We start from the raw sequence: 27756 nt of genomic DNA on the forward strand, positions 1-27756 counted from the left end.
CGAGCCCTGTGGAACCCCGTAAAGTAGTGGGTGAAAGCTAGATCTCCCCCCTCCTATCAACACTGATTGAGAGTGGCCACTTTTCAACAACCTGAGGTGCTGTGGTGTGTTAGTCATTACTTCATGGCACCCCACAAAATCATGGCTGTGGAAAAATATGAAGAGGCATGGAAATATATATTATATTCAGATTTGAATCAGCCAACCGTGATTCAAATGCCAGCCATGCATCCTTACTTTACGAGTTGGCTTAAAAAGACAGTACATTTTCATGGAGTTATTTGAGAGTTATTCTGGGAGATATATGTGTGAGTGAAAGAGGCATTAAGATAATAGCAGAGTAGCGAGTCTTATGGTTCTATAGGAACATTTAGAACTGAGGAAGGAAATTAATGGTAAGCCTATAAAGATGTTACAAGAGTGATATCATTGACCACAACTCCCATTTCCTGTCCGTGCTGCACCAGCTGTACTTCTACAGTTTCAACTGATATCTAATTATAGGAAGAGAGTAGTCCTTTGTGGAATTGTTGGTATATTTATTATGTTTTTTACTAAAAGTTTCTGCATCACCAGATCATCTAAACTTCTCTTTACTCAGTTATCTCAGTTTAGTACAAGGGTCTTCAAACCTGACAAGTTTAAGCTTGTGGACTTCAACTCCCAGAATTCCTGAGCTAACGTGACTGGAGGAGGAATTCTGGGAGTTGAAGTCCACAAGTCTTAAAGGTGTCAAGTTTGAAGACCCTTGGTTTAGTACATTTGACTCTGATGGTGTATACTTTTTGAGCGAGAGGGCTGAGGTTACCCAGGGAGACCGTTACCATTCATTTTATGAATGTGCTCATTTACACAAGCTTCTTTTGTGTATGTGTTCTTTTTGTGAAATAGTCCCAGAGCTGCAGCGCACCAAGAAGCCTGAATCACAGAGTATTCTTTCCCTGGTTTCCCTGCAGCACACTCAAAACTCACACCTGGTCCGTGCTGGGCCTACCCCACCTGCTATGGGAACCCCGTGCTCCTTATGTGGGACTCCCTCTGCTTCCCATTAAATGACCTATGCATCTTACAATAGCAACCATAGATGCCAGAATTGGGGTCACCAAGTCATATGATCACATAAGGTCACACTTTACAACTGCATTGAATTCCCAGTCCCAATTGCAGTCATAAGTCAAGGACTACCTGTACAGACAATGCAAAGGACAGTAGAAATTGTGATTCAGCAATATCTGGAAGTTCTTTGTTTCATTCTACTTGGGCGGAGGGTTAGACTAGATGACCTACAAGGTCCCTTCCAACTCTGATTATCGGTTATCGGTTATCATTGTCCTCTGTCTGCTACTGTTCTGCTCAGATTGTAGATGTTGGTGCCTACAGTGAATATTTTGAGCAAGTCTAATGGGAAGTGGGAGGGTGAGATCCCAAATAGGCAAGACCTAGATTGGGGAACAAGGTTTCTTCTTTAGAAGAGTTTTGAAAGTGCAGAAATAAATAAGAATAACAAATAAGTCTGAGACTATTTGATGTACTATATATGTTTATTCAGATATTATTGCAGTTTTATACTCAAGAGATCACAAATATCTTCAGCCCAGACAGAGGACAGAATCAGAATAAAACTAACTTGAAACATCAGTAGTCATGCTAAGTGACAGGCAAGCCGAAATGTCTCTCTACTGATTTTTAGCTATGAACGGAAGACAAAGCAGTTTCCTATATACTCAAGTTTAGATTTCATAATCAGAAATCAGAAAGTACCTTAAGCAAGCCATCCATGGAAGCTTATACATTCAGAAACAACAAGGTTAGCAGTGGGTTTTACTGCACTCTTCAATTGAAATCATTGGTTTCTTCTGTTTTTATTTAACAGAATGTATATCTCACATTTATTCCATCACATGTCTATTGTATATATATATATCAATATTAGTTAATTAACTATTGGGACATCGATAAGATCTAGGCCTGTTTTATGAGATTTCAAACTTTATATGGGATATTTCTTTATTTTTTTAAAAAAAATGCACATTGTCAATGTCAGGTTGATAAGGTTGTAAGCAGTGGTAGGATTCAAATAATTTAACAACCGATTCTCTGCCCTAATGATTTCTTCCAACAACCAGTTCACTAAACTGCTCAGAAATTTAACAACTGGTTCTCCCGAAGCAGTGTGAACTGGCTGAATCCCACCACTGGTTGTAAGGTTCTCTGCTGGAGGCTTAATTTGTGGGAGTTGGTTTTAGGAGTCCCCCTCTTTCCATTACCTTTTCTTCCTGTATGTCAGGCTCTCTATAGATAAGGGCCCTGCGTCACAAGGAACATACAGATTTGTATACTTTGGATTCCACACACATATCAATGTAAAGGAGATTTTAGCTCAGTAAACAAATAAAACCTGTACCTCACAATTTGCTCTTTCTTAAGAGAGGAAATGACTTGTTAGCCAAGTTGAGAATGTAATTTGGAATGCAGAAGTCTTGGTTGCTTACAATAGATGGAAATATATTTTTTTAATGTTGCAGTACCTGGTATTTACGGTGAGGAAAGTTTGCCGGCAAAAAGAATGCTCTTGGTGGGATTATCTATTATAAAGAGCAGGAAAGGTCGATTTGCCTTAAACCGGGGCCTACTTGAAGCACTTGTAGGAACTACAACTACAGCAGTAGCAGCAGCTGCTTCGGTACCTTCCTCATTCACTTCAATATAGGCTTTATGACGAACCTGAGATACAGCCAGGTCGCGATGCCCAGACATGCCAGATAAATCAGCTTTGCCTGGATTAAACACATCCTTCATTCCCATTTTACCTAACGTAGGAACGAGTGAATATTCTCCTTCTATCTTGAATTTTGGCAGGAAAATCCTGATCTCTGTGTTCTCCATGTTTGCTGAACTGGTCCAGTCTTGAAATTTTTCATAAGTGAGTTGCCTCACAATCTGTCAGGTAAAGGGGAGCCATTGTGAAAGTGTACATGAATGGCAAAAATTATTTGGAAAAAGGGATCAAGAAAGACTAAAAGATGACTTCCTGTTACTTCCCATTATAGCATTATTTCTTCATAATCATAGTCACAGAGTGGTTTTTTAAAAACAAAAACTTCATTCAAAATATGGACTGTTTTGGGTGGGGTTTTTTCCCATATTTCGGATGGAGAAAGACAAGAAGAAGATATGAAGTGTTGGAAGCCATAGGCTCACAGCCTTCTTCTGGGTCAATAGCTGAAATTTGAAAATGTGTGTGTTGACTTTTGCCTGCAAATGGTTCGGATGGTATCTGAACAGGGAAACAGTTCTGAATATTAACGCTGTTGGCATTCAGGAAAGTCATCTCTGTGCATAGTTCCTGAAGAGCTTTCTTTAAGCCAAATGTAACAGAATTAACTGTAAGTCTAGCTTTGGATGACAAATTCTAACTAGTCAAAGGCAGAAGGAAATATTTCAAAAATCCTCGCTTGGAGGCAGAAGGAAGGGACATGAAGACGATGATAAAGGACTGTTGCACGATAAGCAAACATAGCTAGTAAACCACTGACTTTTAAAACACCGGACTAAATACTTGCAAAACTTTCTTCAATATCCACTTCTACCCTCAGAAAATTAGCCAGCAATGAAAATGGGTCATAAATAAGCCCGTTTCTGCTCCCTAGGTCCAAAGTTGTGCCAGTATTAATGGCTAGGTCTTCCTGATATGGAAAAGCAATGGAAGAATAGTCGACTGGGACTGGAGAGAACTGGAGAGTTCAATGATCACACTCACCCCAATCTATCTCAGTGGGAAGTTGTGTGTGCATATGTGTGTATGTGTTCATTTCTGTATGAAAATAAGAAATGAATGAGAAAAATAGGGGGAAATCATAATTAAGATTTGAGAACCTCTTAAGAATATGTGATAAAAGGCCTTTCTTACCAATAAAATTATTCAAAAGATACATATCAAGTTCATTTACATCTATTTCTGAACGATTTCAGAACTCAAATTACCTCTTTTGTGCTCCCATTCTTGTCCGGCAGAAAGACGAACATGCTTAGGTCTCCCTTATTATCATAGGGAAGCTCAAGCACTTGCATTGGTGGGCTTGTTATTTTAGCATAGTTAAATTTCCCCTCTTGAGTCATCATTTGCACTTTTTTGCTGTGCTCCTATAACAAATAAAGTAACACTTAACATAAAGCAATAATAATATGAGAAATCATAACATGAAATATTGATTGGAATCAGCAGCTACAATATCAGATTTCCATTTCAGGCTCTATTGGTGCAGGCCGAAGCTCATTGTATAAACAAGGATGTTATGTTTCCATAATGTTCAACAACATGGTTATTTTTAGTTGTTTAATTCAATTGTGCAGCAATTGATACATTCCCATTCTCATGGGTTTTTCAGGGATTATACCTTACTGGTCCAAAAGTCTGCTTCATGCGTATCCTTGGAATCAAACTGCGTCTTCCACTTTCCTTTGAAATATATAGCATTTACCAAGACCAATGCAGTATCTTTTCGAAGCGAGCGAACAGGAAGCAGATCCTTGATTTTACCTTTTAAAAAAGTAATACCATTAAAAATGTTATCGGTAGATGACACACATTTATCAACAATACACTTCTTTCTACAATGTAATCCAAACACATTTAAGCACATTTAAGAATGAACAAGAGACTAAAACAAGCAGAAACTTCTGCTTTCTTACCATTCGTTTGGCTTTCAACCCAGGAATTAATTTTCTCTCTAACTTCCTCAACAGCATTCAGAAAGTCAACTCTTTCCAATTCTGCATGATAAAGATCTTTAGTGCACTCTATGTATTGCTGCACAGAATGAAAGAAAACATTTCAAGGTGTTAATTCCCTTATTATCATCCTATACACTCAGTCAGCCGTTGTAGTTGGTACTGGGTTTTTGCCAGCTTGGACCCTAACCCAGGGGTGGGCTGCTGGGGGTTTGCAGGGGTTTGGGAGAGTCCCTAGCTAAGATTCTGTGCAGTTTGGAGAAACCCCAAATCCCACTCCTGGCTGGCCCCGCCCACCCTGCCCTTCCCTCCCAGGAGTCCCCACGTGGCCCATGGAGGCTGGGGAGGGGTGAAAAACAGTCCTCCCGGAAGTTCGGGAAGGCCGGAAATGGGCTCGTTTCCAGCTTCCAGAGAGCCTCCGGAGCCCGGAAGGCATTTTCGCCCTGCCGGAGGCTCAAGGAAGGACTTCGGAGCCTGGGAAGCGCAAAAACACCCCCCACCCTGGTCCAGGAGGCCAACTAGGCCACCCTTACCATGGCCGCGCCCACCCAGCAACCGGGCAGAGAATCCCGGTTGCTAAAATTTTTGAAGTCCACGCCTGACCCTAACCCAATTTTTTTTTCCAGTATATGTTTTATTTTTATCCATAACTAGCTTTCTCTTATTTATAGTTCTGTTAATTATATCAACATACTTATAATTATAAACCCTCTTTATATTTAATTCATACATAACAATACTCTTTCTTTGCCTAATTTCTACCTTTTATCTCTAGCCACTCGTAAAATCTATTCCATGTTAGGTAATATTCTGTGTCTTCTTCATCCTTTATTTTTAATGTCAATCTGTCCATCTCTGCACAGTCTAGTATTTTCCAAATTTTGCCCTCATCTGATGGAGTGTTCCCATTTTTCCAATATTGTCCAAAAATTAATTAGGAACGGAATCAGTAGGGCACACTGGGAAGTTGAAAATAAACGCTGAGAAACTGTGTTGTTGTTTACAAAACTGCATTAATGTCAGTTGCATGCAACTCAAAGAATACATGCTAATGCGATCCCTCTTTTGTCCACCCACTATTTTAATTATTTAATCATGTAAACATGGAAATTCTCATGAAAAAGGAACAAGATTTTGTCCCTGTATCTCACCCATCTAATTTGGCTATCTACCCTTATTCTACGGATGGAGAAATAAATCTTACTTGCACCCTCAATAGAGTTTCACATAGAGTGAAAAGGATGGGAAGTTTCTTGCTCACCTGGAGAAATTCAAAAACGTTTGATCCATACATCCGGTTGGCTATGCTCAATGTATAGTTTTTAGTAGGTTGGTTAATGGCTGATAGGAGTTCCTTGAACTGGTTGTGTGGTCCACCAGGTTTGTCACACTGAGCCTTCAAGAACCAAAGGATGGGACATTACATTCATAGGCACATATTTGGCCTCTATTCCAAGACATTTACACCAAATGCTCACACACACACACACACACACACACACACACACACACACACACACGTGTGGGTGTCTGCACTGTATTTGTATATATGTGTGTATATACAAATTTGTGCATGTGTATGTATGTAGAATTGCAATAAAATTAAATTTAATGAAAATTCTCTTACAGGCAAGCTTGGAGACGTCATCGATCCTGTGATTTTATCAAAATGAAGGACCTGCAATACAAAATAGATTGGAGGTTGTGAACTATGTCACCATTTCCTTCTGTCATGATTCAGTTTCCTCGGAAACTCCTAGATCAAAGGCATCCTTTTTTCCCCAGGGCCACTGAGGAACGTGGAAGGGACTGTCTTTAAGATAGATACCACATAGGCCAGCATTTTTCCACATGATATTGTCCAAATGTTTGGGTCACAATCTGTACCACCCCAATTAATCTGACCTATCAGCAATAGCAAAAGCGTTTAGCGGTTAGGGAGAGGAGTCTAGTCTAAGTGATCTGAGAAAATGAAGATAAAATAAATGTAATAAAAATTACAATTTTTATTTTTCTAATTTTTTTAAAATGCCATGTTTAGTTTAGCTTATTACAGTTATGAGTTCTGGATTTGCCTTCACTTTAACTATTCCTTGATTTCCTTATTGCTAACTCTCAATCTTCTCTGAATGGAGAACAGACAGGTTCTCAAAAGGAAAGTCATCAGTAGAAAAGACTTCCTGATTATCATGAAGATTCCTACCTTTTCCATTTCAGCAGCAGTGTTACCTTTGGCACCCAAAGAGGTCATAGCTAAAGCTGCTGAGATACTAAATGGAGAGAAAAAGATGTTCTTGGGTTGCTCTTCTTCCATCCTTTTTAAGAGGTCCACAGCGAAGTTGGTGTTTGCTTCAGCAAGGCTGCCCATGGTGGAACAAGTACCTAGAAAATTTTGAAATCATTGCAATGGTTTCTATAAATGTATTGATGACTTTATATTACTTAATTCTATTTGGTGGAATGATTGAATAGGAAAAGAAAAACAACTAATTAACCAGTAATGCTGTTCTCCCACTGCATAAATATAGCAACTGTGATTTCAAAGAATTTTTGTGTGGCTTAGCACGATGAGTAACCTCCGCCAATTGAGAATTATGTTCATCTGTTGTCACGCTAAGTTGTAAATGTACAATAAGGTTACATGGATGAATCTTTAAGTTATGCACCATTGTTCCTGTATTTGGGGTCATTGACACAAAGGAGAAATTTGAAGCATTCAGCACTAAACACAGTTTACATCTGTAGCATTCAGCACAGTTTTGTACACTCACAATTTGTCATTAGGTTTGAACTAGAAAACTACCACATGTTTAAACCCTTTTTACATTTAAAAAGAGTTTAGTTTCTTGAAAATATTAGTAGTAAAGAATTGTTGATGCTACAAGTATTCTTCCAGAACTTTAAAAGCATTTTTAAAAAAAATAAAAGTGAAATAATTGATCTTGCTCATTGTAGGACTCCTGTGAAATTGAAGATGTAATTTTTGTCTTACTATAACATGAATTATAGGAAGAATCATATTGCCTATTGCTGAGTGCTCCACAATTCATGGGTCTGCAATGACACCATCCCCCCCACCATGGGAACAGGCTTACACTCAAGTAACATTCAAGTCAAGCAATCATGTTGTGTATTTTCTCACTTACTTCGCAATTCCTGCCATAATATATAAGCATGGTTACCTATACAATTGAAAGATAGATGGAACAGAAGATCCTACCTCACTATATTTTGTCCAAGGGAAACAGCAATCTGTTACCAGATCTGGAAAGGAAACAAAATATTTCTGACCCCCTTTTTATTTTATATATATAGTCACCATCCTTTACTTAGCTTCCTGGTGCTGGGTGTGTATACAGTAGATGTAGAAATAATAGCATTTTGAAAGTTGTTCTGATTTTTTTAAAAAAAATTCATGTCACAATGAATCTTAGCTGAATAATCCAGGATATTGCTTCTTCAGATGTGTAACTTTGTCTTGGGAAAGGTTTAGGTAATTTCTCAAACAGGAATACCTCATTTTGTTTTGGCTTTTTGAAACCCTTGGTATAAAAAAAAGAAATGTATTGAAAAACATGTTGAAATGCCACTGGATATGGGCCTGGAAATCATAATGGAATGTGTTATCAATAGTGCATATAGCGAAATATTGGAACATTTTCATTTTAATGTTTAAATACTGTTACATTATGCAATCCATTTACAATCATCTTAGATAGGCAAGAAAATTTTAGCTTAATTTCCCATTTTGTTTAAACTAGGAAACAAGATACAGGTAAAACTCGAAAAATTAGAATATCGTGCAAAAGTTCATTTATTTCAGTAATGCAATATAAAAAGTGAAACTAATATATGAGGTAGACTCATTACATGCAAAGCAAGATAGTTCAAGCCATGATTTGTTATAATTGTGATGATTATGGCTTACAGCTTATGAAAACCCCAAATCCACAGTCTCAGAAAATTAGAATAGTGTGAAAAGGTTCAATATTCTAGGCTCAAAGTGTCCCACTCTAATCAGCTAATTAAGCCATAACACCTGCAAAGGGTTCCTGAGCCCTTAAATGGGCTCTCAGTCTGGTTCAGTAGGAATCACAATAATGGGAAAGACTGCTGACCTGACAGTTGTGCAGAAAACCATCATTGACACTCTCCATAAGGAGGGAAAGCCTCAAAAGGTAATTGCAAAAGTATTTGGATGTTCCCAAAGTGCTGTATCAAAGAACATTAATAGAAAGTTATGTGGAAGGGGAAAGTGTGGAAAAAAAAGGTGCACAAGCAGCAGGGATGACCGCAGCCTGGAGAGGATTGTCAGGAAAAGGCCATTCAAAAGTGTTAGGGACTTTCACAAGGAGTGGCCTGAGGCTGGAGTCAGTGCATCAAGAGCCACCACGGGCAGACTTCTGGTTTGCAGGGCTTCGGCGGCAGGCAGGAATCCGTGATCATGCACGGTTTCTGCCTGGGCTCACTGCTGGAGCACCCCAAGCCAGCTGGCTTCGGGGCTAAGCCACCGCGTAGAGGTGGTGAAGACAGGGAGACCCAGCAGGGTCGAGGGGAGCCGCACTTCTCCTCACCTGTCTAAACTCCTTTTCCCGAAGGCGGTAAGAGCGGCGGTCAGAAATGTCCGCCTCAAAGAAGCACTCAGCCAGAAAAGAAAGTGCAGGAGGAAGTTAAGAAGTAAAAGTTTTTGGCTGACCGGGACAAAAAGTAACAACTAAGGTACCCTGGAATTTAAATTTTGCAAAAGATACATTGCTCCCAAAGAAGGGTCGGAAGCAGCGAACGAAAGTGAAAAGGGAAAGTTTTTTTTCTTCACTCTCCTTCCTCACGCTGAAAACAAGAAGATCCGAATAAAGAAATCGGAAAAATCCGCTTTGGCACCAACAGGTAATTAAACTGGAAATATAATTAAATGCCAAAGGGACAATAAAGATTTCTGAACATTAAAAACTCCTTTTTTTGCTATAAGTAGGAAGGGAGAGGAAAAGAATAAGGGCAGGACTTGGAAGGAGGACTTCTGAATTCTGCTTGGAATTCAGAAGAATTAAAGTTAAATCTTAACAAGACTTCTAAAGGATACATTTTAACTGGAACTTTGCAACTTAATAGTAACCCCAAGAAGAGAAAGTGAAAAAAGAAGAAAGTGTTAAAAGAAACAGCTTGTGTGTATTTGGATTGTTTGGTGATTTGGGGACTTTTGGAAATCATATTTGAATGACTAAAAACAATTGGGTGGTTGTTTAAAAAAAAACCCTCTACAATGGCATCACCTCTGGATGAACTGAATGAACTAAATGAACTGAAAATTGAATTTAAAAAATATAAAGAAGAGGAACAAGAAGGGAAGGGCTCCTTTGGTTCCATTTTTCAATTCTTAGAAATGGCGATTGGTGTCTACAAGAAACAACAAGAAAAGACTGCACAACAAGAAGATTGGGACAAAGAAGAAGCCATTTTTAATGTACAAGTAATTCTATCTGGGGAAGAAAGGGGAAAGGGGGGAAAGAGAATGGAGAATCTAAGACCTAAAAAAACAGCCAAAAAAGGGAAAAAAATGTGAAAAGGGCATATAATGTTGGAAAGCAACAGAAAAGGGGAATACAGAAGAGGGAAATGGAGGTGGAGAGACGGGGGGTAAAAAGGGGAGAGAGAAGAAAGGGAAGAAGGAAGGGAAGAGAAGTTATAAAGGTCTGGAGCAAGATGTAAAGAAACAGGATTTATTCAGAGATAATGGGTGAAAATTTAACTGAAAAAGGGATTCTGTAAAGATAAATAAGATTGTATTGTTATATTTGTAATAGAAATAATGTTAGAACATATGGAAACAACATATGATTAAAAAGTGGAATAAAATAGTGTAATTTAGTGAAACTTTTGTGAACAAAATACAGGAAATGAAATAAATGAGAGAATTGAACTAGGAAGGAATGGGAACATTTTAACTACGCAACATTTCATAAAATATAAGTGAAGTGGGAGGGAAGTAATTATGGAAAGTTTATAAGTTTTTCCATAGAAGTATGATACTTATTTGAAAAGTAATGTGTAAAATGTTCAAGATTTAAATGAATATTAATATTAATGATAGAATTGAATTGGCATGAATTCTAGTTTTAATTATGTTATATACTTATATTTTTTTCTTTTTTTAAAATACATTGTATAGTTTTAGAATGTACCAAGCAGAATCCGAATGGAAGTTATGTATTATATTGTTATAATTTTAGGGGAAAGATATAAAGGCGTCATATTCCAATCAGTGATTACAGGAGAAATTTTGCTTAATGAGAAAAAATAATAGACAGCTGAAACAGGACAGACAAAGAATATAAGTATGATGATTTGAATTGAGATGAAATAAATAAAATAAAATTAAGAAAGTTGAAAGAGGAGAGAAGTTATATAGAAAATGTAGAATGGTAATAAGAAATGGAATGGAATATAAAAATGAGCATGAATTTGAATTTGTGTCTGCACGAAGAGATGTAACCCGGGATCAGGCTTCAAAAAGGCTTCATCTTTCAAAAAAGATGTTTTATGTTTTTATGTTCTATGTTTTGTTTGTTTATGCTTGTTTTTAAAAATCAATAAGATTTTTTTTAAAAAAAAAAACAAGCCACCATGCACAGATGGATCCTGGACATGGGCTTCATATGTTGTATTCCTCTTGTCAAGCCGCTCCTGAACAACAAACAACGTCAGAAGCGTCTTACCTGGGCTAAAGAAAAACAGAACTGGTCTGTTGCTCAGTGGTCCAAAGTCCTCTTTTCTGATGAGAGCAACTTTTGCATCTCATTTAGAAACCAAGGACCCAGAGTCTGGAGGAAGAATGGAGAGGCACACACTGCAAGATGCTTAAAGTCCAGTGTGAAGTTTCCACATTCTGTGTTGATTTGGGGAGCCATGTCATTTGCTCATGTTGGTCCACTGTGCTTCATTAAGTCCAGGGTCAATACAGCCGTCTACCAGGAGATTTTGGAGCACTTCATGCTTCCTTCCACAGACGAGCTTTATGGGGATGCTGACTTCATTTTCCAACAGGACTTGGCACCTGCCCACACTGCCAAAAGCACCAAAACCTGGTTCAGTGACCGTGGGATTACTGTGCTTGATTGGTCAGCAAACTTGCCTGACCTGAACCCCATAGCGATTCTATGGGGCATTGCCAAGAGAAAGATGAGAGACATGAGACCGAACAATGCAGAAGAGCTGAAGGCCGCTATTGAAGCATCCTGGTCTTCCATAACACCTCAGCAGTGCCACAGGCTGATAGCTTCCATGCCACACTGCATTGAGGCAGTAATTGCTGGAAAAGGGGCCCAAACCAAGTACTGAGTATATATGCATGCTTATACTTTTCAGAGGTCCGATATTGTTCTATGTACAATCCTTGTTTTATTGATTGCATTTAATATTCTAATTTTCTGAGATTGTGGATTTGGGGTTTTCATGAGCTGTAAGCCATAATCATCACAATTATGACAAATCATGGCTTGAACTTTCTTGCTTTGCATGTAATGAGTCTATCTCATATATTTCTTTCACTTTTAAGTTGCATTACTGAAATAAGTGAACTCTTGCATGATATTCTAATTTTTTGAGTTTGACCTGTAGTCTACCCAAACCAAGATTCATTTCAAGCATCTTCAAGTCAGAATTTAATATTCTGGATCACTACAAAGCTGGTCATTCCGTTTTCCCAGTTGCAATGAACTGAAGTGTCCCAGAGAGTCAATATTACTGGAACTGGAAGCTATAATTATTGAACAGACTTATCCATTCAGAAAGCAAACAAAGAGAAGAGACCAAGACTCTTAATTTTGCCAACTAGTGATATCTAAGAACACGGTTATAACTAGTTTTGTTGCTCTGCTATCATACTACTGATATGTTTGGCTTATTGAAATCGTACTAGCTGCTTAGTCCAGGGTTCTTCAAACTTGACAGCTTTAAGACTTGTGGACTTCAACTCCCAGAGTTCCTCCTCCAGTTATGTTAGCTCAGGAATTCTGGGAGTTGAAGTCCACAAGTCCTAAACTTGCCAAGTTTGAAGGCCTTTGACTTAATCTGTCATTTTTATTACTTTTTTAAAAAAACCACATGGACAATATGTTGACAAATGCTATTGTGTTGAAGGTGGTAAAACATTTGGGAAATAAATACAGGAATTGTATTTAGAAACCTAGAACTAATCACTTACTATTCTTCTTACTATTCAGTGAGAAATGGAAAAGGCGTTATTCTATGGTAGAAAAAGTAGCATGTTGGGAAAAGCTAAACAGAACTGGTTCTAAGTTTTGGCCTTAACTGAAGTTGCAAAGGTGTGATCTTAGCCCTAAAATGCATGAGAGGCAAGCAGCCAATTGGAAAGCATATAGGTGGAGGCTAATCTGAGAGGCTAATTTCCTAGCCTTGACAAGATAAACGTTGTGGAAGGGCAGACATTTTTATTTTTATTTATATTATTATGAAAGAATTCCATGAGCATAATCAGCTCCTGTAAAGAAAAACAATAATAGCTTTGAAGAAAATTGTCAACAATCATTATGTAAACACCACTAGAGAAAAGGAAGGGAGGAAGCCATTTCAGGTTGCCCCATCTTGATTGTTGATTCTGTTTTGTATGAAAGAAGAGAAAAAAACTCTAGTGGGCTTTGTGTTATTATAGCTTGTAACAATAGAGTAGAGTTTTAGTAGTCCTTGTGATGGCTATTTCCTGACTTGGACTATCTGATTTTTTCCCAGATGTTCACTCCATAAGTTAGGACTGGAGGCAGAGTTGGACAACTCAATGTTTATGTGTAAAGGGAGGCCAGAGAAATCAAAGTTTGAGGAGTGAGTTAGCAGAAAAACTGTCAGCATTGTTGAAAGAAGGAGGGCTATATACAAATTTCTCTCCTGAGAAATAGCTTCCTGCTGATATCAAACCAGCTTCCCACAGGCTCTGTTGAAATATATTTTTTAAGTTTTGCAAAGCTTCTAATGTACAGGAACGCTTATTCATTTCTCCAAGTGGTAGGCATCTAACAGAAACAATATAGATCCTACTCCCTGTGGATTGATTGAATGTATCAGCGACATAGTGAGTGTGTTCGAAGAGCTAAAAGATAAGGTTTTGCCAAGAGGTTTCTGAATCAGCAAAAGGCAACTCTTATGAAACTCTGTCTATTATACTATCGTTCAAAACAAAACAAAACAAAATACAGGTAGTCCTTGACCTATGATCACAACTGAGCCCCAAATTCTAGTTGTTAAGTGAGATAATTGTTAAGAGAATTTTTCCCCATTTTATGACCTTTTTTGCCACACGTTAAGTGAATCATTGAAGTTGTTAAGTCAGTAACACTGTTGTTAAGTGAATCTGGCTTCTCCATTGACTTTGCTTGTCATAAGGTTGCATAAGGTGATCATTTGACCTTGGAACACTGCAACCGTTATAAATATGAATCAATTGCCAAAGCCTGAATTGGTGACACCATGTTTTTTTTATTTGGAAACCCTAAGACCATACTATTATTTTATAGCAGTACAAACATTTATGCTTAATTTCATGTTTTTTGTTCACATGTCTACAGGGAAGCTGCCATGAGAAAAACGGTCATAAGTTGCTTTTTTCAGTTCTGTTGTAACTTGGAACGGCCATTAAACAAGCTGTTGCAATTTGAGTACTATCTTTATCATAGCCAGAACTTGTCTGTATGAATTGAAGGTTAGTAGAAATGCATTTTTTGGACTAAGCCAGGAGTCTACAAACTTGGCAACTTTAAGACTTGTGGACTTCAAATCTCAGAATTCCTTGAATTCTGGGAATTGAAGTCCACAAGTCTTAAAGTTGCCAGATTTCGAGATCCCTGGACTAAGTTATTCAAAATGGAAGTCAGCTGCATGGGAGATGAAAAAGGTGTGGCTCAGCAGATCCAAACAAGCAGGTATGAAGTGTACACTATGGAATGTGAACTTTACACCTGCTAGTTTCCTAGTGACAAGAAAATACATACTATCGTTGTGAAAATCTGGCTCATGTCCCAACATAGAAAATAGGCCTTAGACCATTAATGTGTGTCTCAAAGTTGGTATATCATTCAAGATGAGCATGGATGTGCAGCCCCTAAGACTCAAACTTACTAATGGGTTTTTTTTTCTATAGCTGTCTTCCCTATTCCCCTAACAATATAAGTGCAGAGAGTTGGAAAATGGTCTTGATGGAGATATGCAGTGGAGATATGCAGCTTGGTGGGCCTGGCAGGGAAAGGATACTGCAAAATCCCATTCCCTCCCCGCCACCACTAACCTGCTTTCCAGCTCTGTTCTCCTGTGCAGGAGAACAAAAGAAGACCCAGCTGATCAGCTGGGACTTGGGAGCAGAGAAAAGATAGGGGCAGGGCCAGTCAGAGGTGGTATTTACCGGTTCTCTGAACTACTCAAAATGTCTGCTACCAGTCCTCCAGAACTGGTCAGAACGTACTGAATGCCACCTCTGGAGATATGCAAGTGTTTTGCCAAGCTAGGACAGTGATCAGGTAGCTAGACAATTGGTTCTTTGGGATCCAGAGAGAATGAGCTCCAGTAAATAAACAGATTTTGCACTTCATTATTAGCTAAAGCAAATAGAATGAAAAGGATATACCGGTATACCAAGGTGATACCCAAATCTTTAAAAGCTGCCAGGAGCACTTTAATAATGACAGCAGGGATACCCCAAGGATGCCAATTTCCACATATCTAGTGCTAGGTTTTGTGAAGAAGCTCCCAACAAACAACACCTCCAAAGTTTTTATCAAAACCTGGTACCATGATCTCATGGCCTCTTATGGTATGGAGACTGCATGACTTGACCGTGGTGGGAATTGAAAGTCTTGAAATTTTCACAACAAGAAAAGCTTTGAAGCTTCATCAAGATTCCCACCCCTGCCTCTTTCCATTATTCAGGAAACAAGAGTTTTTTTAAAAAACCCAAGCAGACTAGCTCAAAATGAACTCTAAACTTCTACAAATTTTACTAGTTTGTAGAAGAAGCCAAAATACATCACTAAACTCAAAATAACAAGGGTCTTCTGACTTGCCACTACAGCAAACTCTGCGGCCAAGGAAACAAGAGGTAAAGTGTGCTTTAAGTCCAGAATTTCCAGAAAAATATTTGCATGAGGCTCAAACATCTTCTTAATCCAGTAACTATAAGAAGGGGAAGGGATACATCACAATCAGACTTGCAAAATTCTATTATTATAGCCAATCTTAATAAAGGTAATTTTAGCCTTGATTTCTTGGCCTGGTCTACCTAGTGAGGCTGACATTCAGGAACTGGTAAACAATATGGCGTCCAAGGACAATGATGACACAGAATGAGAAATGATTGCTCCCCCACCCCGCCAATCATTGTGAGGGCGTGCTTTAAAATTTTGAAATTTGCTCAGGTTTTTTTCCAAATAATTTTTATTTAGGACTCTAAATGGAAAGAATAAAAGTTACTTTTTGTTTTCTGTTTTTCCTTTCTTTTCTGTTCCTTTTCTCTGTTTGCCTTGTTCTACTGTTTAATTAGACTTATCTACAGTATCTGTCCATTCATCCATATACCACTAGCATCTTATCTTTCCGCAACCATTGAACTTGCGAGCTTTTCCCAAAGCTCATTCAGCCTGGACTTTTTTTTTTTTTCCTTTTGATTTTACCAACCTGCAGTTTGCAAATAATTCAAGCAGCTAATTAAAACCACTTGGAAGATAGGAGGGATTGTTGCCCAATCCAACAACCGAGGATACACACATTTCCTGTCCTTCTCTTTGTCCCTTTCTGTTGCCAAACTTTTTGTTATGTGAGTTTTCCCCCTTTTACAACCTTTCTTGCCACAATTGTTAAGTAAATCACTGCAGTTGTTAAGTTAGTCACACAGTTGTTAAGTGAACCTGGCTTCCCCATTGTCTTTGCTTCACAGGAGGTCGCAAAAGGGGATCAAGTGACTCCGGGACACGGCATGCGTCATAAATATGAGTCAGTTGCCAAGCATCTGAATCCCATGACCATGTAGATGCTGCAACGTTGTAAGTGTGTGTGGGGGTGGGAGGGAGTCGTAAGTCACCAGTATCGTAACTTTGAATGGTCACTAAATGAACTATCACAATACACCCATCTGTATTCAGCTGACAGATTGCAAGCTGTTGTTTGCATTTTAGTGGCTATGAAAGACAATTCTTTTTTTGTATGCTGGATTGTGGGAAATTAATTTTATTATTTTTCTCATCATATTTCCATACATCTCTACAAAAAAGTCCATTAGAGGAAATGCATCCAATTAGATCATTTGTTTAACTCACATTAAAAATCTGTTTTCAGAATGACATAATAAAAACAAACTGTTCCTGGCGGTTTTTTATGTTTCCTTAGCAAGGAGCAGGACATACGACTCAGTGGTGGGATTCAAAATGTTTTTACCATCAGTTCTGTGGGTGTGGCTTGGTGGGCATGGCAAGGGAAGTCCCATTCCCTCCCCACCCCACTAACCTGCTTTCCAGCAACAAAAGAAGACCCAGCCGATCAGCTGGGACTCGGGAGGCAGAGAATAGATGGGGGCCGGGCGAGTCAGAGGTGGTATTTGCTGGTTCTCTGTACTAGTCAAAATTTCCACTACTGGCTCTTCAGAACTGGTCAGAACCTGCTGAATACCACCTCTGATGTGACTTGACTTTTTTCTGAAATATCAGTAAAAAAAACATATGCTACAGTTTCTAAAGATACCGGAAAATGAAAAGAATCTATTGTATTTAAACATCATTGACAACATATAGCCTGGGTTTTGCTCATGGCTTCTGTAACTTCCTTTTTATTTGCTAACATTGTGTTGAAATCTTTCAGGGGGAGCAGAACCTGCCCCCAAAGAGGATGTTTTTACTTTTGTTGTGCCGGATGAAAAAAAGGAACAGATGATCACCTGCAAATAAAATTGCACCTTGGTCACTTCGGCCATCTATGGTACCAGCAGTTGAAGTAGCAGCTTCTGTTCCTTCTTCATTGATGTCAACAAAGCACTTATGAAAAATCTGGGATACACTTTCTGCTTTCTGCAGATACCCCAGTGAAATCAGCCATTTCTGCGTTGAAGGCATCTGTTATTCCCATGTTGGTCAGCAATGGTTTCAGTTCATAGTGGATATTTAATTGCATCTTAGGAAGGTGGACATTTGCTTCAACTTCTTCCATTTCTTTGGGGCTAGTCCACTTGGAGAAGGCTTCATAAGTTAACTTGTTTTCCAACTAGAATGATTTTGAGAAAGATACACAAAGAAAACCAGGTAGTTATCACTTTGGAAAAACCTCATTCTGCATTTGCATGCTAAATGGTGAAAGCTTTCTGTTGATGCTGATGTAAAAATCCCTTAAAGTGTGTGGAATAAATCCTGTTAGTATTTAGTGTAAAATTCAAGTTTTTCAAACAATTTCAGCAAAGTCATTGTGCCAGCAGAAAAAAAATGGGGCTTTAAAAAATGAAACGTGATTTATAAATATCCGGCTTACTTACAAATCAAATGAACAAGACTAATGAAGGCTACAAACCATTGAATTTTAGCCGTAACTTCAATATATAGTTCAAGAAGAGCATGTTGACCAGTTTACTAGTTTTCTAAGATTATTTGAAGGCACAAACTGTCATTAAACAAGGGGGTTGTTTCAGAATATCATAAATACAAATAAGTGGTATTTCAATTGTAGCCTACTTAAATTAAGAATAAAATTATCTGAACTTCCTCCTTGAACCTATGTTTTTTCTTGAAGAAACTCTGTGTGATAAAAACCAAAGACATACAGTGTTACGCATAAAAATTTTACTTTGTAGGAGATGAGCTGGAATCTATCTCGATTGAGTGAAGTTTGTTTCAAATATGGCGGAATCTATTTCTAAAATACAGCACTGCAACTATGCTAAAATTCTTCAGTTCAAATGGAGGCAGTTTTTGTCTTTTGAAAATGCTGTCAAAGTGACAGACTAAGGCTAAGCCATTGGCTCAGACATTATAAGGAATCTAGTTATTCTGCAGTTTCACTACTAGGTAATAATTCATTTTTTTATTACTACTAATAAAGTGTGCCCTGCTATATTGTGAATTTTTAGGGGATTATGCAAAATTTCCCAGTCATCTCAGTGAATACCAGCTCATTCCTTTTACATGGGACAGAATGCCTGCTACCGCCTAGAAGAGAGAAAACTTTTGTGGGATGGTGAATATGGCAGCAGTAATGTAACCAGCAAAAGTGATAATCCATCTCTCACATTGCTAATATCATACTATGTCTCATTACTTTTACATTGCTGGTTCTTCTACTACAAGAGTGCCAAACTCACATCGTCACAGCGCTGTCACGTGATGTATCGGGACTTTCCCCCCTTCACTAAACCGAGCATGGATGTGGCCAGGAGTTTGACAGCCCTGTTCTAGTACATTTTATTCTGTTAACTGGATATATAATACTTATTGGTTTCCCTTTGGCTGTATTGAATTCATCCATTCATGATTTCTAATGGTTTTTTTGAAATTTGTGCACTTAGAAAAGGATTGGCAGCATGCGTGTGAATGTGGTATTAGTCAAATAATCAAATGATGAGGATGGAAATTAATCACAAATTCTTTTCCCAAAGAAATCACTAGCGTATTTTCCATCCAGCAAGTAGCAAACCAGTGTTAGCAGGACCTATGCAATATGTATATATGTATGTATGTATGTGTTATCTTGTAACAAGTATCTCACTTATAAAAGCTGTATAGTGTAAACCAGTGGTCGCCAACCGATGGGCCATGAGAAAATTTTGATGGGCCACAGAGAAATCTCATCCCCAGAGCAATTAATCCAGGCTGTGTAGAAACACAAGGCTGCGCCACCCACATGGCCCACAGAAACCTTCCCCACCCACTCACTCCTTATCCAGCAAACTTGCCTGCTTAAAGTGCTATTTTTCCATTTTCCAACCATCATCTGTTCTGCTCTGCTGGGAGATTTAGATTAACTAGAAAGCAGGAAATGGTTGGATTTCTTGCTTTCTAGCTAACCTTTAGACTTTGGCTCTGCTTTTAAGCACAACTGAACCTCCCTTAGGAGGGTTCTATTATTCAGTGTAGAGTCACGGCAAGCAAATTTGAGAGACTGAGCTATCCGATGGCAGATATATAGATCACTGAATGATTCTGAGAGCAACTCAATCTGCCTGCCTGCTTTGCCTGATTTTGGGTTAAAGTTGCTCTTTTTTAAAATAAAAAATTCAATATTTACATACATGGTGTGTTATGAGTTAATTTTGTGAATTTGCTTCAAGCAAATTTTATGTGACAGACTGAGTAGATGGTAGATAGAAAGATCTCTGAATGAATCTGTGATTCTGTGAGCAACTCAATCAGCCTGCCTGTTTTGCCTGATTTGGGGTAAAAGTTGCTCTTTTTTATTAAAAAAATCAATATTTATTAAATATTTATATCAATATTTATAATATTTACATACAAGCCATGCCCAGCCAGTCACATCACCACCAAGCCACACCCACAAATTAGGCCACACCCACAGAACCAGTTAGTAGCCCCTGGGATTTAAAATTATTAGTTTGACAGTCCCTGAGGTCCCAAAGGTTGGCGCCCCCTGTTCTAGTCCAACTCCTGCCTAGGCAGAAAACCCTACACCACTTCAGACAAATGGTTATCCAACATCTTTTTAAAAACTCCCAGTGTTGTAGCACTCACAACTTCTGGAGGCAAGTTGGTCCACCGATTAATTGTTCTAACTGTCAGGAAATTTCTCCTTAGTTCTAAATTACTTCTCTCCTTGATTAGTTTTCACCCACTGCTTCTTGTCCTGCCCTCAAGTGTGCTGTAGAATAGCTTGATTTCCTCTTCTTCCTCTTCCTGAGATATTGGAACACTGCTATCATGTCTGCCCTAGTCCTTCTTTTCATTAGACTAGACTAGAAAGCATTACAGACAACTCGGTAAACATCTGGGATAAAAATCTCAAAACATTTTTTCCCTTTAATGTGAGCAGTTTACCATTTCCAAGCCAGTGCTGTCATCACTGATATCATCAGGAAGCAGTATAAGCATGCTGAAGTCATTACCGATGTACTGGAGTTCAAGAATCTGGGCCTGTAATTCATCTATATATTTCCAGTTAAATTTGTCATGCTGGAACATCATTTTTATTGGCCTACTTGTGTTCTGAAAAGAGAGAGAGATATTTTGTTACGAGTGGGATTTGCATGCTGACCTCCAACATCTTTATAGGTTTCAGAGTGAATGGGGCCAAAACTTTTAGCAATAGCAATAGCATTTAAACTTATATACCACTCCATAGTGGTTTTCAGGACTCTCTCAGTGATTTACAGAGTCAGCATATTGCCCGCAACAATCTGGACCCTCATTTCACTGACGGCTGAGTCAACCTTGAGTCAATCAGGATCAAACTCCCAGCAGTGGAATGCAGAGTTAGCCTGCAATACTGCATTCTAACCACTGTGCCACCATGGCTCATAGTGTTCTTTGGCAATGTTTGGAATATTGCCTAAATATATCTTGGTTCCACTTACTTTCAGACTTACATCTCTTGACACCTCACACAAGGCCTCCTAATGCTTTTAAGCTGATGAATAGCAATAGTTCACGGATCATTCAGTTGAAGAAGATAGTGACTACTGTGATCTCCAAAGCCTTATTTTGTTTCATACAAAATTACATAATGATTTACCTTATTCAACCTGAAAGGTTGTTCTGTGGTGTCCTCTTTCTTAAAGGTGTTTGACCAGTTGCCTTTGAAGTACAGTACATTCACCATGATCAACCGTGTGAGGGGGTTTATGGAGCCCTCATTCAACAGGCTGAGGATTTTACCTTATCACAGAAGGAATGAGAAAAATAATGTTTCTGCAACTTTATTTACATGACAAAAGTGTAAAGGTGGAAATATAGGCTAAAATAATCACTTAAGAAATCCAATTTTATCTTTTAAGTATGGCTGTGCTTATCTGCATGATATTTTTATGACCGTACTTCTTTACATACAGACTTTCATTGTTCCAATTGTAGAGCTTATTGCTGATTAAAATCCTGCTTTAAAACAACTTCACTTAGTTTTCTCCTGTGACACCTTTACACTTAAAACTAGTAGCTCCTTTGAGTGACATTCAAGATGGAAGCAAGTTAGTATTATCAAATCCTTCCTCACAGTGTTTATTCTGCAGGAAGCATTTTGTATATTCCCTCTGTCCAATTCCCCAAGCAATTGTAACCTAATGCAGCTCTTATACCAGTTCCACTTTATGCTTGCTTCTTGCTTCTTTACATTGTAAACATACTGTATTCAGTTACAAGCTACCAAATGCTTGCATGTTGTAAAATATAGTGGGGGAAAGAGTAAGGAAAGCCAACTTCTTTATAAAAGCCTGACCAAATATTTGGAATTTACCTGCTGTCTGCTGTTCAACCCATGCATTGATCTCCTTTCTTGCATCGTCTGCAGTTTCTTGAAAGTTTACTGTTTGTGGCTCAACTTTATAATATTTCTTCATTGATTCTGAGAAGTCCTTACAGGTAAAATGAAGTTTAATATGTTTATTAAACAGCAATATCTTTAGCCCCAAAGCCAAAACTTTAACAATATATAATTATTAATACATTGTCAGTACTAAAACAAAGGTGACACTCACTCTTTGAAAAGACACTGATTTATCCCCATATATTTGATTGACATTACTTAGCAGAACATTTTTGGTGGATTTGTTGATTTCTTGATTTAGGGCTTGGAATCTTGAATGGATGTTACTTTGTATTTCAGGGGAAGGCTAAAAGAAAAAAAAACAAAATTAATGAGAAGTGGAGGGGAGAGGCATTTAGTTGTAGGGTATTTATATCCTGCATGCTACTGTAAATTTATTTGTAAATCTTTGTGACTTGATCTTTTAATTGTATGGTTTTCAGTTACAGCACTTGGACCAGTTAGTGATTGTTCTTATAATGTACAGTTTGTCTTTGAAAATATTGGGACCTGTTAAGCAGTAAAGATATGCAGATTGTAACTGGATATAGTTTCATTTCAATTGGTGATGACATATTTTCAGCCTGGCCTTAAATAAACGTTCATTTAATTCGAAATTCAGTCGGGAATTATTTTTAAGAAATCACCTTTGTAAGGGAGATGCATGGGTTTTTCAAAAGCTCCTCCATTTTGGAATATACTCGTGGGTGCCTCAGAGGATAGGCAATCTCAGTTCTTCCAGCTTTATTAAAATGAAACACCTACAATGAAAGACATTATAAACACATAGCACCATTATATTAACTGTATACATTTACACATTCTCACATTCACTACTTGTAGACCAGGAAGCAGTTTAAAACAATGGTCATATTAGGTCATATTCATTAACTTGGATATGTCTTTTGTCATCCTTGCTATATTAGAAAGAGGAAATGCAATTCATACCAAGATTGGAGTCCAAAAGATTTCAGTGATTATTGCTATAGACCAGGGGTCCCCAACTCCCAGTCCATGGACCAGCATTGGGCCGTGACATGCCAGAAACCGGGCCCTCAAACAAGAGAAGCCATATCTGCCAGATGCAGACAGCATGCAAAAGGCCCTTCCGGACCATGGAAAAACCTCTCTCCACAGAACTGGTACCAAAAGATTGGGGGCTGCTGCTATAGATAGGACAGTTTCATCACCCACGTATGACTCAGTTTTGTAAAACATGCCAGGCAGAAAAATTTACTCTTGGATGAAATTGGCGCAAAAGAACAGATCACTAAAGACCTGGATGACAGTTATCTGCCTCATCTGAACTCTTCTTCCTTCCTTCTTTCCTTCCTCTCTCCCTCCCTCCCTCCCTTCTCCCATATGGAGATATTAAACCTTCAGTCTAGTGAAATGACCCTTCTGTTTTTTACTGTTGCCTCAGGCATTACAACTTTTTGTGATAGCACAGTAGAAATATAGGGGAGAAGGCTCATCCTATAGCATTTTGATGATGAATCCATACCTCCACACTTATACATTTGAATGATCAAACTTGAGTGATCTTTCAAGAAGTCAAAGCTGCTTACCTCTGAAGACATTCTATGGTAGGGATCTCCAACCTTGGCAACTTTAAGACCTGTGGACTTAAACTCCCAGAAACGAAGCTGGCTGAGGAATTCTGGGAGTTGAAGTCCACAAATCTTAAAGTTGCCAAGGTTGGAGACCCCTGTTCTGTGGCATTATTCACACATTCATTATCCAAAGTGTTTTAAATTTGGGTTTCTTTATCTAATTATGCTGTTAGTGTTGCTACAGTGAAACTTCAGAAATCAGGAGGCAAGGCAAGTAATAATTCGCTCTACAATGAGAGCATAAACCACTCATTCAAATCAAATCAAGTTTATTATTACAGTCTAAGACCAGAGACCAGAACAAATAAAAACACTCAAGGAATATCCAGTTTAAAATTCTTGAATAAAATAATAAATAACAGATAAAATCTATATTAATTGATTTGATTTGACTTGATTCACTCATTCAAAGATGAGGCAACATGAGGGTATGTTAAATCTATATTAATTGATTTGATTTGACTTGATTCACTCATTCAAAGATGAAGCAAAGATGAGGGTATGTTAAACTTCCTTGCTTGGAAACTCCACTTAGAGCATCTTGTGACCAGTTAGATTTGCTTCATCTTGTCTGGAAAACCATATTCTCATTCAAAAACTTAGTCCTTCTTAGTCCTTAGTGTTTGTAGCCACTTTACAGAATGTAAATACAATGAATAATAAGAACCCTACATATCTCTCTCTCCCCGAATCTGGTGGTTTCTAGGTGTATTTGGTCTATAAACTTAGACTTATCAATCAATATGCTGCCTGGAAATGATGGTTATTGGCATCCAAACACAATTTGCAGAGGATCACTTTGAGAGAGAACAGATTACACAGCAAAACCAGTCTTCTTTTCAAACCTTTCAGTTATGATTAAGTCAAAACTTACCTTTGCGATTTGCTCTGCAGTGTGGCCTTTAGCCCCAAAGTAGAGAGCAGCCATAACTGATGAAATACTCCATGGTGAAAACAGTACATTTGTGTTGGTTTGAGTCTTGCACAAATGCTTGAAAAAATCAACAGCAAAGCTTGTGTTTGCTGCACTTAGTGTTTCCATTGCCATTTAAACCTAGTATATATAAAAAAGACAAATGCATTCAGATCTATATATAAGATCTCCAGAGACCACTCAAGCCCTAGGAGGAAACACTGGAAACTTCTGATAAATAGGCAGGAAAACAAAATTTCCGGAAAATATCTATTTGGTCCACAAATTTATTTCCATAGCTGTATGGTTTGTGGGCATTGTTTAAACTCTGCCACTGAAGAACTATTCTTTGCATTAATTGCTGGAGAAGCCTCTGACTTGCAAACGGGTAAATGAGGCTGAATGAGCTTTGGGAAAAGCTTGCAAGTTCAATGGTTGTGGAAATATAAGATGCTAGTGGTGGATGGATGAATGGACAGACAGATAGAAAGTCTCAAGACTTTCAATTCCCACCACGGTCAAGTCATGCAGTCTCCATACCATAAGAGGCCATGAGATCATGGTACCGGGTTTTGATAAAAACTTTGGAGGTGTTGTTTGTTGGGAACTTCTTCACAAAACCTAGCACTAGATATGTGGAAATTGGCATCCCTTGGGGTATCCCTGCTGTCATTATTAAAGTGCTCCTGACAGCTTTTAAAGATTTGGGTATCACCTTGGTATACCGGTATATCCTTTTCATTCTATTTGCTTTAGCTAATAATGAAGTGTAAAATCTGTTTATTTACTGGAGCTCATTGTCTCTGGATCCCAAAGAACCAATTGCCTGGCCACCTGATCACTGCCCTAGCTTGGCAAAACACTTGCATATCTCCAGATGCATTATTCAGCAGGTTCTGACCAGTTCTGGAGAACCAGTAGCGGAAATTTTGAATAGTTCATAGAACCAGCACATACCACCTCTGACTCGCCCCGCCCCCACCTATTGTCTGCCTCCTGAGTCCCAGCTGATTGGCTGGGTCTTCTTTTATTGCCCTGTACAGGAGAATGGAGCTGGAAAGCAGGTTAGTGGGGTGGGGAGGGAATGGGATTTTGTAGTAACCTTCCCGCAGGAGTGCGGAGGGAATGGAGATTTTACAGTATCCTTCCCCTGCCATGCCCACCAAGCCATACCCACAGAACCAGTAGTAAAAAAATTTGAATCCCACCACTGTATATCTCCATCAAGACCATTTTCCAACTCTCTGCACTTATATTGTTAGGGGAATAGGGAAGACAGCTATAGAAAAATCCCCGTTAGTGTGTTTGAGTCTTAGGGACTGCACATCCATGCCCATCTTGAATGGTATACCAACTTTGAGACATACATTAATGGTCTAAGGCCTATTTCAAAAAACCTGTTTCTGTTCTTTATATGCTAGCAAAAGTTAACTGTCTGTCCATTATTATTCCCCTATACATATCATGTAATATTGGGAAGTGGCCATCAAATTTCCTCTTGCATGTTAGCCCTTAACAGACAAGGAGAGAAAATTTCCAGGAAGCTTGACACCATAGCCCCTGAAGTCATCTCAAACAGCAATATTGGTGAAATACAAATTTAATAATAAAAAATAAAATATTTATATATCCAGTCACATATACATTTAAATGTTTGTCCCTTTCAGCCTACTGATGATAATTATGATAACATTTCTCAAACTGTCAAATACTTACAATAGAGACAATAGAAACTTGCCCCTAGGTTTCCAGTGGATCATTCTTTGTGACACTGATACCTGAGAATTGCGCTTCTGGATTGGCATTCTTTGTCTTTTGGCTGGTTCCTTCTGCTATGATTTACCTCTCTATGCTCAAGAAGTTGTCAAGTCCAATCTTGCCTTTCATCTGCTCCATAGACTTTACTAATTAGTTCCACTAATTCATAGTTTAGTTCCACCCTGCTATGCCACCTACATTCTTGATATATACTCTTCCCAACTTTTCACAAACTATCTTTAAGTCAGCTCTAAACACAGTCCTTCATAAACTAACTGTGAAGGAAAAGCCATCTCAGCTGAGTAACTCTAGCCAGGCCCATTCGTGTCAGCAAAAGAGGCCTGCTATAGACAGGATTTGCTAAGGAATTTCAGTGGGCAGAGTCAAGGAGAAGAGCCTTTTCTGCTGTGGCGGAAACTGGTGAAACATTCTACCACTGGACGTGGGGTGAGAACTAGTCCCACCCTTTTGGCCTCTGGAAGGACATTAAAACCTGGTTTTGCTGGCTGGGTTGAAGCCCTGAAGGGAGGGCACTCACTGCTGAAGATGGTTGATGGGGTCAGAAATCCTTATCATTATACTGTCTATCTCTTGGTTCCTGGGTTTTTTTTTTAAACATTTTTCAAGTTTTGATTTGCATAGTTTTAAATTTTTACTTGCTATTTTATTTATCTTTTTATGGTCTATAAGCCATCCAGAGTCACCTTGTCAGGAAGAGGGGCAGCCTATAAACTTAAAATAATAACAATAATAACTATATTAAACTCCAGTTAAAACAGCACAATTTGTGATGTGATTTTCATAGCAGCCTAATATATGGGTCCAATTGATCAGTTTAGATTTCTAAAGAAACAAACACAGGCTTAATTTGGAGTCATTGTTATCAGTGCATCTATAAAGCATATCTTTTGTTGTTGTCATCACCATTATATAAACTACCCATAGTATATTGGTATAACTAGAACAACAAAAGCAAAATTGACAATCTGAAATTTTACATACCTTTTTAAAAACCAACAAATATAGCAGGCAGTCTCTTCATTATAAGCTCATGGGAAAATCATACCAATTATATAGGACTTTTTACCACTCCCATAGAAAGTAGTTTCTCAACATTAATGTGATGTAATATATTTTTACCAATGACCTGTCTCTATGAAATATCTGGAGCGTACCAAGAATAGGACTTAAACAAGAATGCAAGAATGATATAATAACAATAGAAATAGCTGACTGTAG

General features: G+C 38.3%; 2 protein-coding genes across 2 annotated transcripts; both read right to left on the minus strand.

Annotated features, from left to right (window-relative positions):
- Positions 1 to 1520: 1520 nt before the first annotated feature.
- LOC113454884 (serpin B3-like) lies at positions 1521 to 8081 on the minus strand. The gene is made up of 8 exons (XM_087930766.1): positions 7952 to 8081; positions 6935 to 7113; positions 6359 to 6409; positions 5993 to 6127; positions 4693 to 4810; positions 4398 to 4540; positions 3985 to 4143; positions 1521 to 2940 (listed from the first exon to the last, which is right to left on the minus strand). Exons 2-8 carry the CDS (start codon positions 7097 to 7099, stop codon positions 2536 to 2538), a joined length of 1176 nt encoding a protein of 391 aa, XP_087786892.1. The 5' UTR covers positions 7100 to 7113; positions 7952 to 8081; the 3' UTR covers positions 1521 to 2535.
- Positions 8082 to 17519: 9438 nt separating this feature from the next.
- LOC113454522 (leukocyte elastase inhibitor-like) lies at positions 17520 to 27592 on the minus strand. The gene is given in 9 exon segments (XM_087930765.1): positions 17520 to 17790; positions 17792 to 17979; positions 20754 to 20921; positions 21448 to 21590; positions 22165 to 22282; positions 22406 to 22540; positions 22881 to 22994; positions 24721 to 24900; positions 27520 to 27592. Coding segments are annotated over 8 exon segments (1254 nt in total). The 5' UTR covers positions 24895 to 24900; positions 27520 to 27592; the 3' UTR covers positions 17520 to 17576.
- Between the last annotated feature and the right edge of the window lie 164 nt (positions 27593 to 27756).

The sequence above is a fragment of the Pseudonaja textilis genome, chromosome 3 (assembly GCF_049901715.1).
Source record: "Pseudonaja textilis isolate UNSWEBS1 chromosome 3, rPseTex1.2, whole genome shotgun sequence".
In the NCBI taxonomy this organism is placed as follows: Eukaryota; Metazoa; Chordata; class Lepidosauria; order Squamata; family Elapidae; genus Pseudonaja; species Pseudonaja textilis.

Coding starts and splice junctions, on each gene's coding strand:
- LOC113454884 (XM_087930766.1), bottom strand. CDS start 7,099: ATGGGCAGCCTTGCTGAAGCAAACACCAACTTCGCTGTGGACCTCTTA. Junction 6,128..6,358: donor TGACGTCTCCAAGCTTGCCT/GTAAGAGAATTT, acceptor TGGTTCTTGAAG/GCTCAGTGTGACAAACCTGG. Junction 4,541..4,692: donor GGTTGAAAGCCAAACGAATG/GTAAGAAAGCAG, acceptor CTTTTTTAAAAG/GTAAAATCAAGGATCTGCTT.